The following is an 18,202-nucleotide window of genomic DNA, read 5'->3' as shown; positions in this document are numbered from 1 at the left end:
CCCACAATACAACCCACAAATCATATGCAGCTTAAGAAGAAGGAAGACCAAAGTGTAGATGCTTGAATCCTACATAGAAGGGGGAACAAAGTAATCACAGGAGGTAGAGGGAGGAAGGGACCCGGGAGGAAGAAAGGAGGGGAAGGAAAATAAACGGGGAGCAGCAACAGGTATTGAAAGGAACCCAGATGTCCCTCAATGGAGGAATGGATACAAAAAATGTGGTACATATACACAATGGAGTACTATTCAGCAATTATAAACAATGAATTCATTAATTTTTTAGGCAAATGGTTGGATCTGGAAAATATCATCCTAAGTGAGGTAACCCAATCACAAAAGAATACACATGGAATGCAATCACTGATAAGAGGATATTAATTAGTCCAGAAGCTCTGAATACTCAAGGCACAATTAGCATATCAAATGACTCCCATGAAGAAGTAAGGAGAGGGTCCTGATCCTGGAAAAGCTTGATCCAGCATTGTAGGGGAGTACCAGGACAGAGAAAAAGGAGAGAGGTTATTGGAGAATGGGTAGAGAGAAGAAGGTTTATGGGACATATGGGGAGGAGGGAACTCTGGGAAAGGGGAAAGCGTTTGGAATGTAAACAAAGAATATAGAAAATAAAAATATATAATTAAAAAAAAGAAAGAGATAGGAGAAAAGTACAGAGGGTCTGGGAATTGAATAGAAACAAGCAGCAGTGGGGGTGGGGAACTGGGGGTTAGCCACTAGAAAGTCCCAGACTCCAGGGAAGCAAGAGGCTCCCAGGAGCCAATTATGATGATTTCAGTAGAAACATGCCACAAAGGGGAGATAGACTCTGTAGAGACCACTCTAGTAGACAGGTACAGCACCCAGTTGAGGGATGGGGCCACCCACGCATCTCAAAATTTTTATCACACTTTTCTCTTCTCTTCTCTTTCTTCTCTTCTCTTTCTTCTCTTCTCTTCTCTTCTCTTCTCTTCTCTTCTCTTCTCTTCTCTTCTCTTTCTTTCTTTTTTTCTTTCTTTCTTTCTTTCTTTCTTTCTTTCTTTCTTTCTTTCTTTCTTTCTTTCTTTCTTTCTTTCTTTCTTTCTGTCTTTCTTTCTTTCTGTTTTATTGGATATTCTCATAGACAAAACTGGAGCACAGATAAATTACCTAATGTGACCTAGCTGAAGCAGGATGTGACACAATGCAAATGGCTCCACACCCTATTTTCTTTATTTACATTTCAAATGTTATCCCCTTTTTCAGCCTCCCAACCCCCCTAACCCATACCCCTTCCCCTTCTTCTGTCAGTGTGTTCCTCCCTACACCCACCCACTCCTGCCTCCCTGCCCTGGCATTCCCCTACACTGGGGCATTGAGCCTTCACAGGACCAATGGCCTCGCCTCCCACTGATGCCTGACAAGGCCATCCTCTGCTACATATGCGGCTGGAGCCAAGGGTCCTTCCATGGGTCCCTTTGGTTGGGCACACATGCTTTCAATTTATATTCTGTCGCTTTGAGAGCATAATCCTCAGTCAATGAGATTTCTATAGCCATTTGAAAAACAAAACAAAACAAGACAGATAAACCAGGAAGTGCCTAATCTGAAGACATCCCTTCCATGGTTTCTGTAAGCAAAGTACTTGAGATCATCTTTAGGCCTTTGCTGATAGTACCACCTACAACAGTAGCCCTCGGCCATAGGAGACTACGTAAAATAGTTAATGGGTTGGTAAGTGGCTTAGCAGGCAAAGCTACTGTCAAGTCTATGCTCACTCCCCAGGATAAATGTGAAGGTAAGAACTGAGTCCCACACATTGTCCTCTGAATACACATGCAGTAGCACACACACAGGCACACATTCACACACATATGAGAATCATGTAATAAAGATTTAAATTCTCATTTCTTAGTTATTCTAGCCACATTTATAGTACACAATAATTAATGAACTAGATAGCGAGGACACACAATACTCATTAACATCATCATAGGAAATTCTATTAGCATTAGAATACACTGTTTCAAATAGCAGTCTTTTAAAGTGACAGACTATCAAATAGCCACTTAGTTTTTAAAGAGTTGATACTGTAAAGGTTATTTTAGATATAGTAACACATGTCATTGCTTTTCCATAACCTTACAAAATACTTCTTAAATTTGTATTACCTTCGGTAACACGAATCAGTGAAAGCAAAAGAAAATGCAACAGTTTCAGGTAGTGTATGTCCTGACAGAGGTGTGGTAGATATATCATGGATACTATTGATCAAACCATGAACATTTTTAGTAAGGCATCTTATATAAATGAGACAAAATTCTTTGTTACATGGCTTTTCTTGGTTGTCAACCTGACTCACACCTGGAATTAACTAAAAGCCAACCACCTGGGTAAACCTATGAGGATTTTTCTTAATTAAACAATTTAAAATTCAAAGACCCAACTTTAATCTCTATCTTTTGAGATAGGATGATATACATTTAATCTGAGCTACACCTTCTACTGCCAGTTTATATAAAGAACATGGGCAGTTGACTCCTGGCTTTGGAGGTCAGGCTGCTGCCATCTTCTCCCTGGTGACCAAGCAGCAGGTACAGCCAGGAGGCAGAGACCAAGAGCGGCAGGACAGCTGGGTCGAACAGGGCTCTGCCTGTACCCAGGGGCTGGGCGTATCCGCAGTCATCTGTGCACCAATCCTGCCAGGGGAGTACTGCTCTGCATGGAGGGAGGGAGTGAGTTGACTCTCAACTTTGGAGGTCAGGCTACCACCAACTTCTCTCTGGTGACCAAGCAGCAGGTACAGCCAGAAGGCAGGGACCAGGAGCAGCAGAACACCTGGAACAGAGCCAGTCCCAGTACCACCTGCACCCAGGAGGTGGGCAGTGCCACAGCACTCTGTGCCAGTACCCCAGGGGTGCTGAGACAGGATTGCAGGCACACAGGAGGGACAAGCACCCTCCAGAGACAGCAGGAGCAGCTAACACCAGAGATAACCAGATGGCAAAAGGCCAACGTAGAAATGTTACTAACAGAAATCAAGGCAACACGGCACCATCTGAAGCCAATTCTCCCACAACAGCAAGTCCTGGATACCCCAACACAACAAAGCAAGATTTGGATTTAAAATCACAACTTATGATGCTGATAGAAGGCTTCAAGAAGGACATAAATAATTCACTGAAAGAAATACAGGAAAACACAAGTAAACAGGGAGGATCCCTTGAAGAACTACAGGAAAACACAACAAAACAGGTGAAGGAATTAAACAAAACCATCCAGGATCTAAAACTGGAGGTAGAAACAATAAAACACAAAGGGAATCCACTCTGGAGATACAAAACCTAGGAAAGAAGGCAGGAGAGTCACGGATGTAAACATCAACAACAGAATACAAGAGATAGAAGAGAGAATCTCAGAGGCAGAAGATAACATAGAAAGCATTGAAACAACAGTGAAAGAAAATAAAAAAAATGCAAAAAGCTCCTAAACCAGAATATCCAGGAAATCCAGGACAAAATGAGAAGACCAAACCTAATCATTACAGGTATAGAAGAGAGTGAAGATTTCCACCTTAAAGGGTCAGTAAATGTCTTCAACACAGTTATAAAAGAAAACTTCCCTAACCTAAAGTAAGAGATAACCATGAACATATAAGAAGCCTACAGAACTCCAAATAGTTTGGACCAGAAAAGAAATTCCTCCCATCACATAATAATTGAAATGCCAAATGTACTAAACAAGGAAAGAATTTTAAAAGCAGTAAGGGATAAAGGTCAAGTAACATATAAAGGCAGACTTATCATAATTACACCAGACTTCTTGCCAGAGACTACGAAAGCCAGAAGATCATGGGCAGACATCATACAGACCCTAAGGGAACACAAATGCCAACCCAGGTTACTATACCCAGCAAAACTCTCAAGTACCATAGATGGAGAAACGGAGGTATTCCATGACAAAAACAAATTTACACACTATCTTTCCACAAATCCAGCCCTCCAAAGGATAATGAATGGAAAACTCCAACAAAGGGAGAAAAACTACGCATTAGAAAAAGCTAGAAATTAATCTTCTTTTAACAAACCAAAAAGAAGAGAGACACAAAAACATAACTCCACCTCTAATAACAAGAGTACCAGGAAGCAACAATCACTTCTCCTTAATATCTCTTGATATCAATGGACTCAATTCTCCAATAAAAAGGCATAGACTAACAGACTGGACACATAAACAGGACCCAACATTTTGACGCATACAGGAAACTCACCTCAGACACAAAGATAGAGACTACCTTAGAGTGAAAGGCTGGAAAACAATTTTCTAAGCAAATGGTCCCTAGAAACATACTGGTGTAACCATTCTAATATCAAATAAAATAAACTTTCAGCCTAAAGTAATCAAAAAAGATAAGAAAGGGCACTTCATAGTCATCAAAGGAAAAATCTACCAACATGAACTCTCAATTCTGAAAATCTATACACCAAATACAAGGGCACCCACATTCATAAAAGAGACAGTACTAAAGCTCAAAGCACACATTGCACCCCACACAAAAATAATGGGAGACTTCAACACCCCACTTTCGTCAATGGACAGATGAGGAAAACACAAACTAAACAGAGAAACAGTGAAACTAACAGAAGTTATGAACCAAATGGATTTGACAGATATCTACAGAACATTTTATCCTAAAAGAATATACGTTCTTCTCAGTACCTCACAGTACCTTTTCCAAAATTGACCATGTAATCAGTCACAAAACAGACCTCAGCAGATATAAGAAGATTGAAATAATTCCATGCATCTTATCAGATCACTAAGGACTGAGGCTGGTCTTCAATAAAAACAACAGGAAGCCCACATGGAAGCTGAACAATGCTCTACTCAATGATACCTTGGTCAAAGAAGAAATAAGGAAAGAAATCAAAGACTTTTTAGAATTTAATGAAAATAAATGCACAACATACCCAAATTTAAAGGACACAATGAAAGCAGTGCTAAGAGGAAAACTCATAGCTCTGAGTGCCTCCAAAAAGAAGCTGGAGAGAGCACACACTAGCCACTTAATGGCACACCTGAATGCTTTTGAACAGAAAGAGGCAAATACACCCAAGAGGAGGAGAAGGCAGGAAACCATCAAACTCAGGGCTGAAATCAACCAAGTTGAAACAAAAAGAATTATACAAAAAATCCACAAAACCAGGAGCTGGTTCTTTGAGAAAAATCAACAAGTCTCTAGCCAGACTAACTAGAGGGCACAGAGACAGTACCTGAATCAGCAAAATCAGAAATGAGAAGAGAGACATAACAACAGATACTGAGGAAATCCAAAAAATCATCAGATGTACCTACAAAAGCCTATATTTTTAAAAAAGTGGAAAATCTAGATGAAATGGATAATTTTCTAGACAGATACCAGGTACCAAAGTTAAATCAGGATCAGATAAATGACCTAAACAATCCCATAACCCTAAAGAAATAGAAGCTGTCATTAATAGTCTCCCAACCAAAAAAAGTCCAGGACCAGATGGGTTTAATACAGAGTTTTATCAGACCTTCAAAGAAGACCTAATACTAATACTTTTCAAACCATTCCACAAAATAGAAACAGATGGAACACGAACCAATTTGTTTTATGAAGCCACAATTACTCTGATACCTAAACCACACAAAGACCCAACAAAGAGAACTTTAGATCAATTTCCCTTATGAATATTAATGCAAAAATACTCAATAAAATTCTTGCCAACCAAATCCAAGAACACACCAAAACAATCATCCACCATGATCAAGTGGGCTTCATCTCAGGGATGCAGGGGTGGTTCAAAATATGGAAATCCATCAATGTAATCCACTATATAAATGAACCCAAAGGGGGGGGAATACATGATCATTTCATTAGATGTTGAGAAAGTATTTGACAAAATTCAACATTTCTTCATGACAAAAGTCTTGGAAAGATCAGGAATTCAAGGCCCATACCTAAAAGAAATAAATATACAGTCAGCCAGGAGCCAACATCAAACTAAATGGAGAGAAACTTGAAGCAATCCCACTGAAATCAAGCACTAGATAAGGCTGTCCACTCTCTTCCTACCTGTTCAATATAGTTCTCAAAGTCCTAGCCAGAGCAATTAGACAACAAAAGGAGGTCAAAGGGATTCAAATTGGAAAGGAAGATGTCAAAGTATCACTATTTGCAGATGATATGATAGTATACTCAAGTGACCCCAAAAATTTCACCAGAGAACTTCTAAACCTGATAAACAACTTCGGCAAAGTAGCTGGACATAAAATTAACTCAAACAAATCAGTACCCTTCCTATACTTAAAGGATAAGGAGGCTGAGAAAAAAATTAGGGAAATGACACCCTTCACAGAAGCCACAAATAATAGAATATACCTTGGTGTGAATCTAACCAAGCAAGCAAAAGATCTGTATGACAAGAACTTCAAGTCTCTGAAGAAAGAAATTGAAGTAGATCTCAGAAGATCGAAAGATCTCCCATGCTCAGTAATTGGCAGGGTTAATATAGTAAAAATGGCCATCTGCCTAAAGCAATCTACAGATTGAATGCAATCCCCATCAAAATTCCAATTCAGTTCTTCATAAAGTTAGAAAAAGCAATTTCCAAATTGATCTGGAATAACAAAAAAACCAGGATATTGAAAACTATTCTCAAAAATAAAAGAATTTCTGGTGAAATCACCATCCCTGACCTCAAGTTCTACTACAGAGCAATTGTGATAAAAACTGTATGGTACTGGTACAGAGACAGACAGGAAGATCAATGGAATAGAATTAAACACCCAGAAATAAACCCATACATTTAAGGTCACTTGATCTTTGACAAAGGAGGTAAAACCATCCAATGGAAAAAAGACAGCACTTTCAACAAATGTGCTGGGTGAACTGGCAGTCAATGTGTAGAAGGATACAAATTGATCGATTCATATCTCCCTGTACAAAGCTCAAGTCCAAGTGGATCAAGGACCGCCACATAAAATCAGACATACTTAATCTAATAGAAGCGAAAGTGGGGAAGAACCTGGAGCACATGGGCACAGGGGAAAATTTCCTGAATAGAACATCAATAGCTTATGCTCTAAACTCAAGAATTGACAAATGGCACCTCATAAAATTGCAAAGCTTTTGTAATGCAAAGGACACTGTCAATAGGACAAAACAGCAACCAACAGATTATGAAAAGATCTTTACCAACCCCATATCTGATAGAAGGCTAATATCCAATATATAGAAAGAACTCAGGAAGTTAGACTGCAGAGTAACAAATAATCTTATCAAAAAATGGGGTACAGAACTAAACCAAGAATTCTCAATTGAGGAATACTGATGGTTGAGAAACAAGTAAAGAAAGGTTCAACATCCTTAATCATCAGGGAAATGCAAATCAAAACAATTCTGAGATTCAACCTCACCACAGTCAGAATGGTCAGGATTAAAAACTCAGGGGACAGCAAATCCTGGAACACTCCTCTATTGCATGTAGGATTGCAAGCTGGTAAAATCACTTTGGAAATCAGTTTGATGGTTCCTCAGAAAATTGGACATAGCACTACCTGAGGACCCAGCTATACCACTCCTGGGCATATACCCAGAAGATGCTCCAACATGCAATAAAGACACATGGTCTACTATGTTTACAGCTGGACAGAACCCAGATGTCCCTCAGCAGAGGAATTGATATAGAAAATGTGGTATATTTACACAATGGAGTACTACTCAGCTATTAAAAATAATGAATTCATGAAATTCTTAGGCAAATAAATAGAGCTAGAAAATATTATCCTGAATGAGGTAACCCAATCACAAAAGATCACATGTGGTTTGCAATCTCTGGTAAGTGGATATTAGTCCAAAAGTTCGCAATACCAATGATACAACTCACAGATCACATGAAGCTCAAGATGAAGAAAGACCAAAGTGTGGATACTTTGATCCTTTTTGGAAAGTGGATCAAAACACCCATGGCTCACAGCCAACAAATAGGATAAGAATAGAGTCCCCAATGAAGCAGGTAGAGAGAAGACCCAAGGAGCTGAAGAGGTTTGCAGTTCTGCAGGAGGAACAATAATATGTAGCAACCAATACCTCCAGACCTCCCAGGGACTAAAGCACCAACCAAAGAGTAAACATGGAGGGCCCCACGGTTCCAGCTACGTATGTAGCAGAAGATGACCATTTCAGACATCAATGAGGGGAGAAGCCATTGGTCTTGTGAGGGCTTGATTCCCCAGAATAGGGGAATGCGAGTCATGAAGTTGGGAGAGGGGGAGTAAGCAGGTGGAGGGGGATGGGATGGGGGTTTTCAGTGGGGTAATGGGGAAAGAAGATAACATCTGAAATGTAAATAAAGCAAATAGCTAATAAAAAAAAGAGAACATGGAAGAAGGAAGCCTTTGCTCTTTGCTAGCTTGCCTCAGGCTTGCTGGCAGGTTCATTTCTTCAGTGATATTACAGCCTACTTAAGGATTCTAGCATGCACTGAATACCAGATGAGACATTCAGCCCCGTGGACTATTGCATTCTTGGATTTTCTTTTGGTAGGCAGACAGCCATTGTTTGACTAGCTAGACCACAAAAATCACATACTGATTCAGTCAGCTCTGTTCCTCTAGATAACTTTAACTAATACAAACATGTTCCAAATTCTAATGTAAGAAAAAGATACACAAAACAGCCTCATACAGTAAATGCCCCCTAGAAATTCTTTTGAGCAGAGCTTCCTTTGTTGGAAACTCTGTTGTGCTTTTCTTCCCCATGCACATGTTTGCTACTCACCATGCTCCAGATGAGCCGTCATGCCCCACTGTGTGCCCTTGTTGGCTCCTGGCACCATCTCTGCTGAGAAGAGAGTAAACCCTCTGCACTACTACTCGGACCCTGACCCCAGACCATAGGCCAGCTCTTTGGCTTTCCACAATGTCCAGAAGAGAATCCCTCAGGGGAGCACCAACTGTGAGATGTTGCTCTGCTTTGTCATGTCCGTGGGTCCAGCCTGTGCCAGGGATGGCCAGGCTATTATATACAGTCTGTCCAAGACAAGCAAAAGGAAGAATTTCAGTTTTATGTGTAGTGCCGTGCTGTCCAAAAAAGTGGCATCATTAGGTAACTGCCTAACTAACTAGCAGTGCACTGAGACAGACAGTCATGTTACACGGACAGTTGCCTACTGAAGACAATACAGTAGAATTTCGCCTAACAGTGTCCTATTATTAATTACCTCATGAGGATAGCTTCCCTTTTTTGGTTTGTCCAAAAAGAATGAATACAGTTTAATTAAAATGAGTCATTCTATTAGGTGCTTGAATGTGTAATCTGCTAATTTATATACTTTACATAATCATGTATTCTCCCACAAAACTTTAACACCAATGATCATAAACCAATGATACTTAATTAATGATATTTAATTTTATTATCTTCAACCTCTGTTCTTTAAATATTTATCCTTACAATGACTCTAATTATTCTCATAGATAAAATTGAGGCACAGAGAAATTGCCTAATGGGACATAGCGTGAAGCTGCTGAGCTGGGCTGGGACCCGAGGCGAACGGCTGCAAACCCAGTGCTACTCTGCTTTAGTGTCCGGGAACTTTGGAGGCCAGAAGAAAGCACCAGATGCCTTGCAGGTGAATTGCACTCAGTGAACAGGTGCCTATGTAGGTGCTGGTCACTGAACTTGGGTCCTCTGGAATAACAGCAACTACAGTCTGGATGCTGCGTCCTCTCTCCAGCCCTCTCAAAACCTGTAGTTTTCACCACTATGCTACATGGTAACTGTCTGTTATCTAACAAAATATATCTCAGCACTATCACATAGCATAAATGGCTTAAAAGTCTACTTTTATACTCTCACTGCCACTTGTGGGCTTGTGCATATCACACAGCATGTATGTAAAGGTCACAGGGCAGCTTTGGCACCCTCCTCAAACGATCCCTTCTATACCCCCCTCAATAAAAAGACATAGGCTACCAGACTGGATATGCAAAGAGGATCCAGCATAGTATATGGTTCAAAGCAGAGTAAATGATTACCTACTTTATTTTCCCTACTTCTAGCTTTTTATCTCAGTGGTCTGTGCTGTGATGATTTTGGAGTAATCCAGAGAATTTGAGGCCAGTGTACCAGAACCAGACTCCCAAAGCTGAGAGTCTTCATGGACATAGACCCTGCCCAGTTCCGGTGAATTACAGTGTAGTTCCAAATTCATTTTGGAATAGCTCACAGCCCCACACCCAAATTCCACGAAATCAGTTTCTATCATATTATCTCAAACAGAATTTATAAAACTCTATCTCAAGGAATACAGATATAATGTTTCATAAAGAAAACAGAAAGTTCACTAAAGGCTTAAAACTCTTATTTTCAAGATGAAGACAGAGAAATACTTTCTGTGTCCTGACTATACTAACCATAATCCATGGGACTGAGAGTACTTTTGTAATTTAAATAAATGGAAGGATGAAAAACTGTAGTGAGACCATGACTAAACGCTGCCTGAGCTTTCCTACCTTTGGTATAATGATGATAACATGCTCTAACACATATAGTTGAGGACAGAAGTAAATATATTCATTTATCCACAGGTCCTGTCAAATACAGATACAAGTACTACTATAAGTGTAAAAATCATAAGCCAATGAGAATTTACCTGAGTGCTGGATGAATTCTTTATGTCCTTAATTCTAAACATCTGGGCCAACGTTATATTTCTCCTTGAAAGAGATGTGTCCTGACTATATAGGTCTTCATGAGCTGTTTCTTTTGCAATAGCTTTCTGACAAAAATAAGTATTCAGAATAATAGCGCAACTTCCATTTGGGATAAGAAGTTTTTGCCTGAAAAAGAAAAAGAAATTTATCAGTTTATTTATAACTTGGTTCTTATATTTGTTGTTAAACTAAGAATGTTGTAGTTAAATTAAGATAAAGCACTAAAGTACAGCATTCCTAACAACAAGTGGGTAACAACAGGCCAGGGCATGGCACTGAGGTGCCCAGGGTCCTGGATGAGACAGCGAGCCATCTGTAACAACTGACAGCTAGGACCTTGCCAGCCAGCAGTATCCATAGGCCATAACAGGTAAATATGATTCAGTGACAGAAGTTGACTTTCCCAGTGACGGCCCTGAAAGGCTCAGATGAGTAGTGGCCGGGCATTTAAGTCCCTGGGCTTGCTCCCTACCCGGGAGACCCATGTCCTCTCAGGAGGACATACAGATGCAAAGAATGAGCAAAGACTACAAGTATCAAAGAAGCACTCCAACACTGAATTAGATATTATTTAACCGATAAAATCTTCATATATTTAAGCAACTCCAATTGTTCAAAGAATATTATATTAAAAGATATAAAAACTTGGAGCCATGATATTGGCAAAACACATAAACAAGCTGAAAACATATCAAATAAAATTCTGAGGTTTTACCCAGTACTCTAATGTGATAAAACATATTAATGCACAGTCTTTAAATCAAGATATGCCATTAATAAGAAACACTAAAAACCTCAGGTTCTAGAATAAGAATTTGATACATGTCACCTTAATCTCTTATTAAATCACACTGGTGGGTAGAGAGAAGACAGAATACTACCTAGGGAGAAGGGAAGGAGAGAGAGGAAGGGAGAGAGAGATGGACCCAGACACAGACACACACACACACACACACACACACACACACACACACACACACACACTTAGTTCCTGAGGAATGATACAGTAGTAAGAGCAGCAAGCACTCTTAACTACTAAGCCATTCTGCCAGGCTCTAATGTCTGGACTCCTGTTTAGGATGTCTGTCTAGGGAATGGTGCTATTCAAAGTGGCCTAGAATTTTCCACATCCATTAACTACATTTCCCCACAGACATCATTCCGTGTATGTATGTATGTATATATATATATATATATATATATATATATATATATATATATATATATATTCATTCTTGCTCAGTCATAACCAGAGAAAATTCTTCTTGGTCCTTAATATCAGAGTACTCAACTCCTCAATAAAAAGACATAGGCTACCAGACTGGATATGCAAAGAGAATCCAGCATTTTTGCTGCATTCAGGAAACATACCTCAGTGACAAAGACAGACACTAGCTCAAAGTAAATGTCTGGAAAAAAATTATCCAAGCAAATGATCTCCAGAAAAAAGCTGGAGTAGTCATTCTAATATCCAATAAAATAGACTTTCAACTAAATGCTATTTTTAAAAAAAAGTTGGGGAAGGACACTACATACATATCAAAGAAAAAATCCAAAAAGATGAACTCTCAATTCCGAACATCTATGCACAAAATGCAAGGTCATCCACATTTGTAAAAGAAACTTTACTGAAGTTCCAAGCACACATTGAACCTCACACAAAAATAATACGAGAGTTCAACACCCCATTCTTACCAATGGACCGATCATAGAAACAGAAACTAAACGGAGACACAGTGAAACTAAAAGAACTTATGAACCAAGTGGATGTAACAGACATCTACAGAGGCTCCTGTCACCAAGCAGTCGGGTAGCCAGGTACATAGGGAACACCAGAGTAAAAGATCGATCACTTGGGACACTGCCCGCCAGGGCTCCACCTGAACCCAGGAGCTGGGCAGCCCAATTTTTTCTCGGCCCATTTATTATTTGTATAAAGGAAACCTCCTGATTTTTATGAGTTAATTTTATAACTGGCCACTTTGCTGAAGTGGCTTACAGCTGTAGGAATTCTCTGGTAGAATTTTTGGAGTCACTTCTCTATACTGTCATATCATCTACAAATAGTGATACCTTGACTTTTTCCTTTCCAATCTGTATCCCCTTGATCTCCTTTTGTTGTCTAATTGGTCTAGCTACAACTTGCAGTACTATATTGAAAAGATATGGGGAGAGAGGGCATCCTTGTCTTGACACTGATTTTAGTCATTCTTCAGGGGATTTTTGTGTTTCTGCTTTAAGGGCTTCTACCTGTTTGCCTGTGTTCTCCTGTACTTCTTTAAGGGAATTATTTATGTTTTTTTTTAAGTCCTCTATTAGCATCATGAGATGTGATTTTAAATCCTAATCTTCCTTTTTCCGGTGTGTTGGGGTATCCGGGACTTGATGTGGTGGAAGAACTGGGTTCTGATGTTGCCAAGTAGCCTTGTTTTCTATTGGTAAGGTTTTTGCACTTGCCTTTCTGCATCTGGTTATCTCTGGTGTTAGTTGGTCTTGCTGTCTCTGGCTGGAGCTTGTCCCTCCTGTGGGCCTGTAAGCCTGTGTGAGCACTCCTGGGAGACTAGCACTCTCCTAGTATGACCTGTGCACAGAGGGCTGTGCACATCCCCCTAGGACAGCCACTGGAGTCATGCACAGAGGACTGTGGAACAGCCCCAGCTCCAGGGTTCAGATGGTGACCGGAAGTATCGACACCTTCCACCCCACGGACCACCAGGTTTGATTTGGCTGATCTGACTGGCTAGGTGGGTGTCTCCTTCCTTCCTCACTGCTCCATATGCATCCCTCCCAATACTGCACCCTAGGTCGAAGAGGACGACCTTCCCTGAATGGCAGAGGAGCAGTCTTCAGTCTCGGGGACATGAGTAACTGTGCTCCCCTGCTAGAACCTCCAAACAAACGTTCAAGAGATGTTAGAGTTTATTAAAAGTGTTTCTGTATCTGTTGAGATGACTGTGATTTCTGTCCCTGACTTAATTTTTGTGGTGTATTACATTCATTGATTTGAAAATGCTGATTCATCCCTTTATCTCTGGGGTGAAACTAACTTAATCAATGCTGGATTACACTTTTGAAGTCTCCTGATTTCATTTTGAAAATATTTACTGAGAATTTTTAGCATCTATGTTCATCTAAGAGATTGGTAATAAATAATTTTCTTTATTTGGTTTTAGAGTCAAAGTGATAGTCTGAAAATAGGATTTTGGTAGTATTCCTGTTTTCTCTATTTTACTGAATAAAATAGTTCCTTAATTTTTTCCACTTTTTTCTTTTATTGGATATTTTCTTTATTTATATTTCCAATGTTATCTCCTTTTCATGTCTCCCCTTGCCCATCCTCCCTCCCCCTGCTTCTATGAGGGTGCTCCCCACCCACCCACTCACTCCTGCCTCCTCACCCTGGCATTCCCCTAGACTGGGGCATCAAAACACTTCAGGCCCAAGGGGTACTCCTCCCATTGATGTCCAACAACATCCTCTGCCACATATGGGGCTGGAACCATGGGTCCCTCCAGGTGTACTCTTTGGTTGGTGGTCCAGTCCCTGGGAGCTTCAGGGCATCTGGCCAGTTGACAACCAAGCAATAATTAAAATAACATTTCAAATATGTTTGTAATTTAGTCTTAATTCTGAGTTCCATATGCTCAGGCCTAATATTGGATGGTATACACACCTTGGCCACTAGACTAGTTTCTGAGACAGGAGGCACATTTTCCAAAAGGGTACACATGGTAGGGATTATGTTGCAACAGTCATGCAAAATTTTATATCTTTAACTTGCCTATTAATTTTGTTTGTGACAGGAAGCCATCTTTTGGGTAAAACAAAAATAACAGCAACAACAACATATGGCCCCACTTAGAGTTATATCATAAAAGTAGTTACACAAATCTATTTTTGTTTTATGAACATGCTAATATCTCCTCAGATACACACACACACACACACACACACACACATATTTGCCAAATCAGGCTATGACTTAAAGTCAGTATGAATTTTTCTTAAGACTTATTAAAAATAAATTAGAATCTCTGAGTTAACATTAGTAGACACTCAGAGCCCAGAGAACCACACTCTGCAGATCAACAGGTACAAAGCAATATAGATAGTGTTACTATTGGATGCCAAGCCCATATACAAAGACTGAATTGGAGTTTAAGCTCATTAAGTCTACAGGACAATGTTGCCTATAAGTAGTGGCCTTGGTTGCTGATGATTCACCAATACCTTAAAAATGTTTTTGAAATAAATGCCATCTTTCTATTATTCTTGGAAAAATCCTATGTGCTTAATAATAATCTTCCTACCAATATGTTCAAGTGTCTGTTTCTGTAACTAATGACCTTCTAGAATATAGAAACTGTTTATCTCATGGTGGTCTATTCATCCCATATACAACATAGTAATCAAAGGCACCTAGTTAAGACTGTACCAATGACTGGAGCCATGGGTCCCCCCATGCGTACTGGAGGTGGTTTAGACCCTGGGAGCTCTAGTTGGTTAATATTGTTCTTCTTCCTATGGGGTTGCAAACCCCTTCAGATCCTTCAGTCCTTTCTCTTAACTCCTTGATTGGCCTAGTCCGGCATTTATGAGAGAAGAGGCCATTGGTCCTGTGAAGGCTGAATGCCCCAGTGTAGGGGAATGTGAGGGCAGGGAGGCGGGAGTGGGTGGGTGGGTAGGGGCACACCCTCACAGAAGCAGGGGGAGGGGGGAAGGGATAAGGGAATTCTGGTAGAAAAACTGGGAAAGGGGATAACATTTAAAATATAAATAAAATATCCAATAAAAAGAAGATTCTACCAACGAGGGGCTGTTTTCTTAAATCTCTAGGCTTTTAATTCTATTTAGATGAAAACATAAACATTCATTTAAAAAAATCAGGGCCCACTGCTCAGTGGTGCTTGTTGTACAGGTTAGACAATTTTGATGTTCAAGTACCATACCCCAATGTGGAAGAATAAGGAAACAAATAATATTTTTCTATAATCCATGAAATATCCTGAATGAACTTTTGTTTGAAAACTTATGAAGAAACTTAGAACAAAATGATCCACTTTGCTCAGGCTGTGTGTCAAGAAGAAGCTTGACACACCATCCCTAGAGTTCCAGTTGACATAAACAATTAGTAATGTAGTAGTGTGTTTCCCAAGCCACAAGGGAAACACACATTCAGTTTATTTTTAAAGAGTACAGATGTCAGTTAATCTGATAAAGGTGCAAGGGTGGTTGAAGACAATGCTTTAAAAAGTTTTGGGGTTAAAACTATAGAGGAAACAATTTCTCTCAAATGCCATGTGCTAGTTTTAAAGAAATTGTTGCAACAAGGGCAGCAATTCATAGTCTCATTTCAACAGAACACCAAACCCCAGCAACATTGCTGTGCCTAAAGTATACCAATGTGAGTTTCTACTGCTACTGACACACATTGTAAGTACAATCAGATACACGCTTAATTCTTTGACATGTAGGAAGGAAGATGCTTCCTAAAGATGAGTCAGGAACAAAGATCAATCCAGAGAATTTATCCCAGGTTTTAAGAGTCCTGACACCGAAAATTCCTCTGACTTGTTCTATTCTGGGCCCAGTCTCGAAAGGGTAGAAAGTAGCTGTCATACCTCTGAAAATGTGTCTTTTTTAAAGTGCTGGTCTTGAATATCATGTCCTCAATTAAATTCTAGTTTCTTAAATATCTTGCCATCTTTGCTACAACATAGGCTATACCTCCAGATCTTTATGCACTAACACATATCAGGAATTCAATGCAACGACACACAGGAAAATTTTAGGGCTTGTGTTCATTATCTTGAAAAGCTAGGCCAGGCAGTGGTGGCGCACACCTTTAATCCCAGCTCTTGGGAGGCAGAGGCAGGCAGATCTCTGAGTTTGAGGCCAGCCTGGTCTACAGAATAAGTTCCAGGACAGCCAGGGCTACACAGAGAAACCCATGTCTCAACCCTCCTCCCCCTTCAAAAAAAAGAAAAGCTAACATTCCACATATCTGCAGAACTAGCAGCACAGGCAAAGCACCAAGTTCCACTGCCAGCTGAGATACAGCCCAGCCTCCTCGGTATCCAGTGGGAACCCAAGGGTTCTATCTTTGCAAGAATTCCCTTTAAATAACAATTTGTATTTTTATATCCTATATATCTGGATAGGAAGGATTTTGCCCCGAAGGTATATTTTCTGCCCAAGTATAAAGTGTGCAAGTTTTAAATTCTGTGCTCCACGTGCTTTGCTTGTGCCTGTCAACAAGGTCATGCTCCTTCCACTGATAAGCCATACACGTCTCTTGTCGTGCTGTTCTCTCACCGTGTACTAGGAGCAGAGAATAGTAATCATGGCACAAAATGACACAATGAGTACATGAACCATATCGCCAGGTTTTCTATAAGAATGCCCTCATGTCTTGGTATCAGTTAACTGTCTTCCTCATTGTTGTACCCAAATATCTTATAAGTTGCAAGTTAAAGAAAGCAATAACTTACTGAGTCCTAAGTTGAGGATATAATCATGGTGACATAAGTCCGTCCCTGACACTGTTCACACCTTCCCCTCTTGACAGATGGTGCTGGAGGTGGGGCCGGCATAGAACTATGTAACAAATAGTTACATCCCATCACTACAACTCTGCCTTCCCACTGACATACTCTTCCAGGTCGGCTCTACTCCCAAAGGTTCCACAACTCCCTAACAGCGTCAAGCCACAGTTCAAACACAGGCGTGTAGGAGGTTATGTTTTATAAGTATCTATCCTGGCGTATTTGTTTTCTTGACGTTCTGTGTTCTTTGAGTTCTTTGTATATTACAGATAGTAATCCTCTGTCAGATCGATCTATAGTAGCTAAAGATATTTTTCCCATTTTGTAGGCTGCTTCCTCACCGGAATGATGATCTCCTTTGATGCACAGAAGCTTAAATTTCATAAGGTCCAATTATTATTTGTTGATCTTAATGCCTGCGCTATTGGGTATTCTGTTCAGAAAGTACTTTCCTGTGTCTGTAACTTCCCCATTCTGCTCAGTCTGTTTCTGGGGACTATGTTTTATACTGATATCCTAAGTTTATTTGTTTTTTTTTTTTAATTTTCATTTTTATTTATTTATTTATTTGCATGGAAAGAGGTAAGAATCTAGTTTCATTCTTCTACATGTAGCTATCCAATTTGAAGAACACTATTTGTTGAAGAGGTGGTCTTTTTTCTAACATGCACTATTGGCATCTTTGTCAAAAATTATGTCTGTAAAAATACAGGCTTATGGCTCCTCCCGCACCCTTTGCCCCCTCTCTCCCCTAAAAAATTATAGTGGGTCCTCAATTCTATTCCACTAGCAAATATTGGTTTTTATGCCAGTACTATGCTTGTTTTTATTATAATAGCTTTGTAGTAATTTGAAATTTGAGACAGTGATACTTCAAACATTTCTTTTTAATTATCCAATATTATTTTGGCAATCCTAGTTCTTTTGTGGACATTGCC

The 18,202-nt window shown here is 39.8% G+C and overlaps 1 protein-coding gene across 4 annotated transcripts in view; it reads right to left on the bottom strand.

Moving 5' to 3' along the window:
• Positions 1-18,202, bottom strand: part of Spidr (scaffold protein involved in DNA repair) — a 220,384-nt gene that overhangs the window by 81,185 nt on the left and 120,997 nt on the right. For all 4 annotated transcript variants that reach the window (XM_052157865.1, XM_052157866.1, XM_052157867.1 and 1 more), the window contains 2 exons: positions 10,659-10,845; positions 8,783-9,033 (listed from right to left, as the gene is read on the bottom strand). In XM_052157865.1, the coding sequence (XP_052013825.1) occupies positions 8,783-9,033; positions 10,659-10,845 (438 nt within the window). The remainder of the gene's footprint in view (positions 1-8,782; positions 9,034-10,658; positions 10,846-18,202) is intronic.

This window comes from Apodemus sylvaticus, chromosome 15 (assembly GCF_947179515.1).
Source record: "Apodemus sylvaticus chromosome 15, mApoSyl1.1, whole genome shotgun sequence".
In the NCBI taxonomy this organism is placed as follows: Eukaryota; Metazoa; Chordata; class Mammalia; order Rodentia; family Muridae; genus Apodemus; species Apodemus sylvaticus.
The sequence above is the reverse complement of the archived record's forward strand: the minus strand, read 5'-3'. Positions and strand labels throughout refer to the sequence as shown.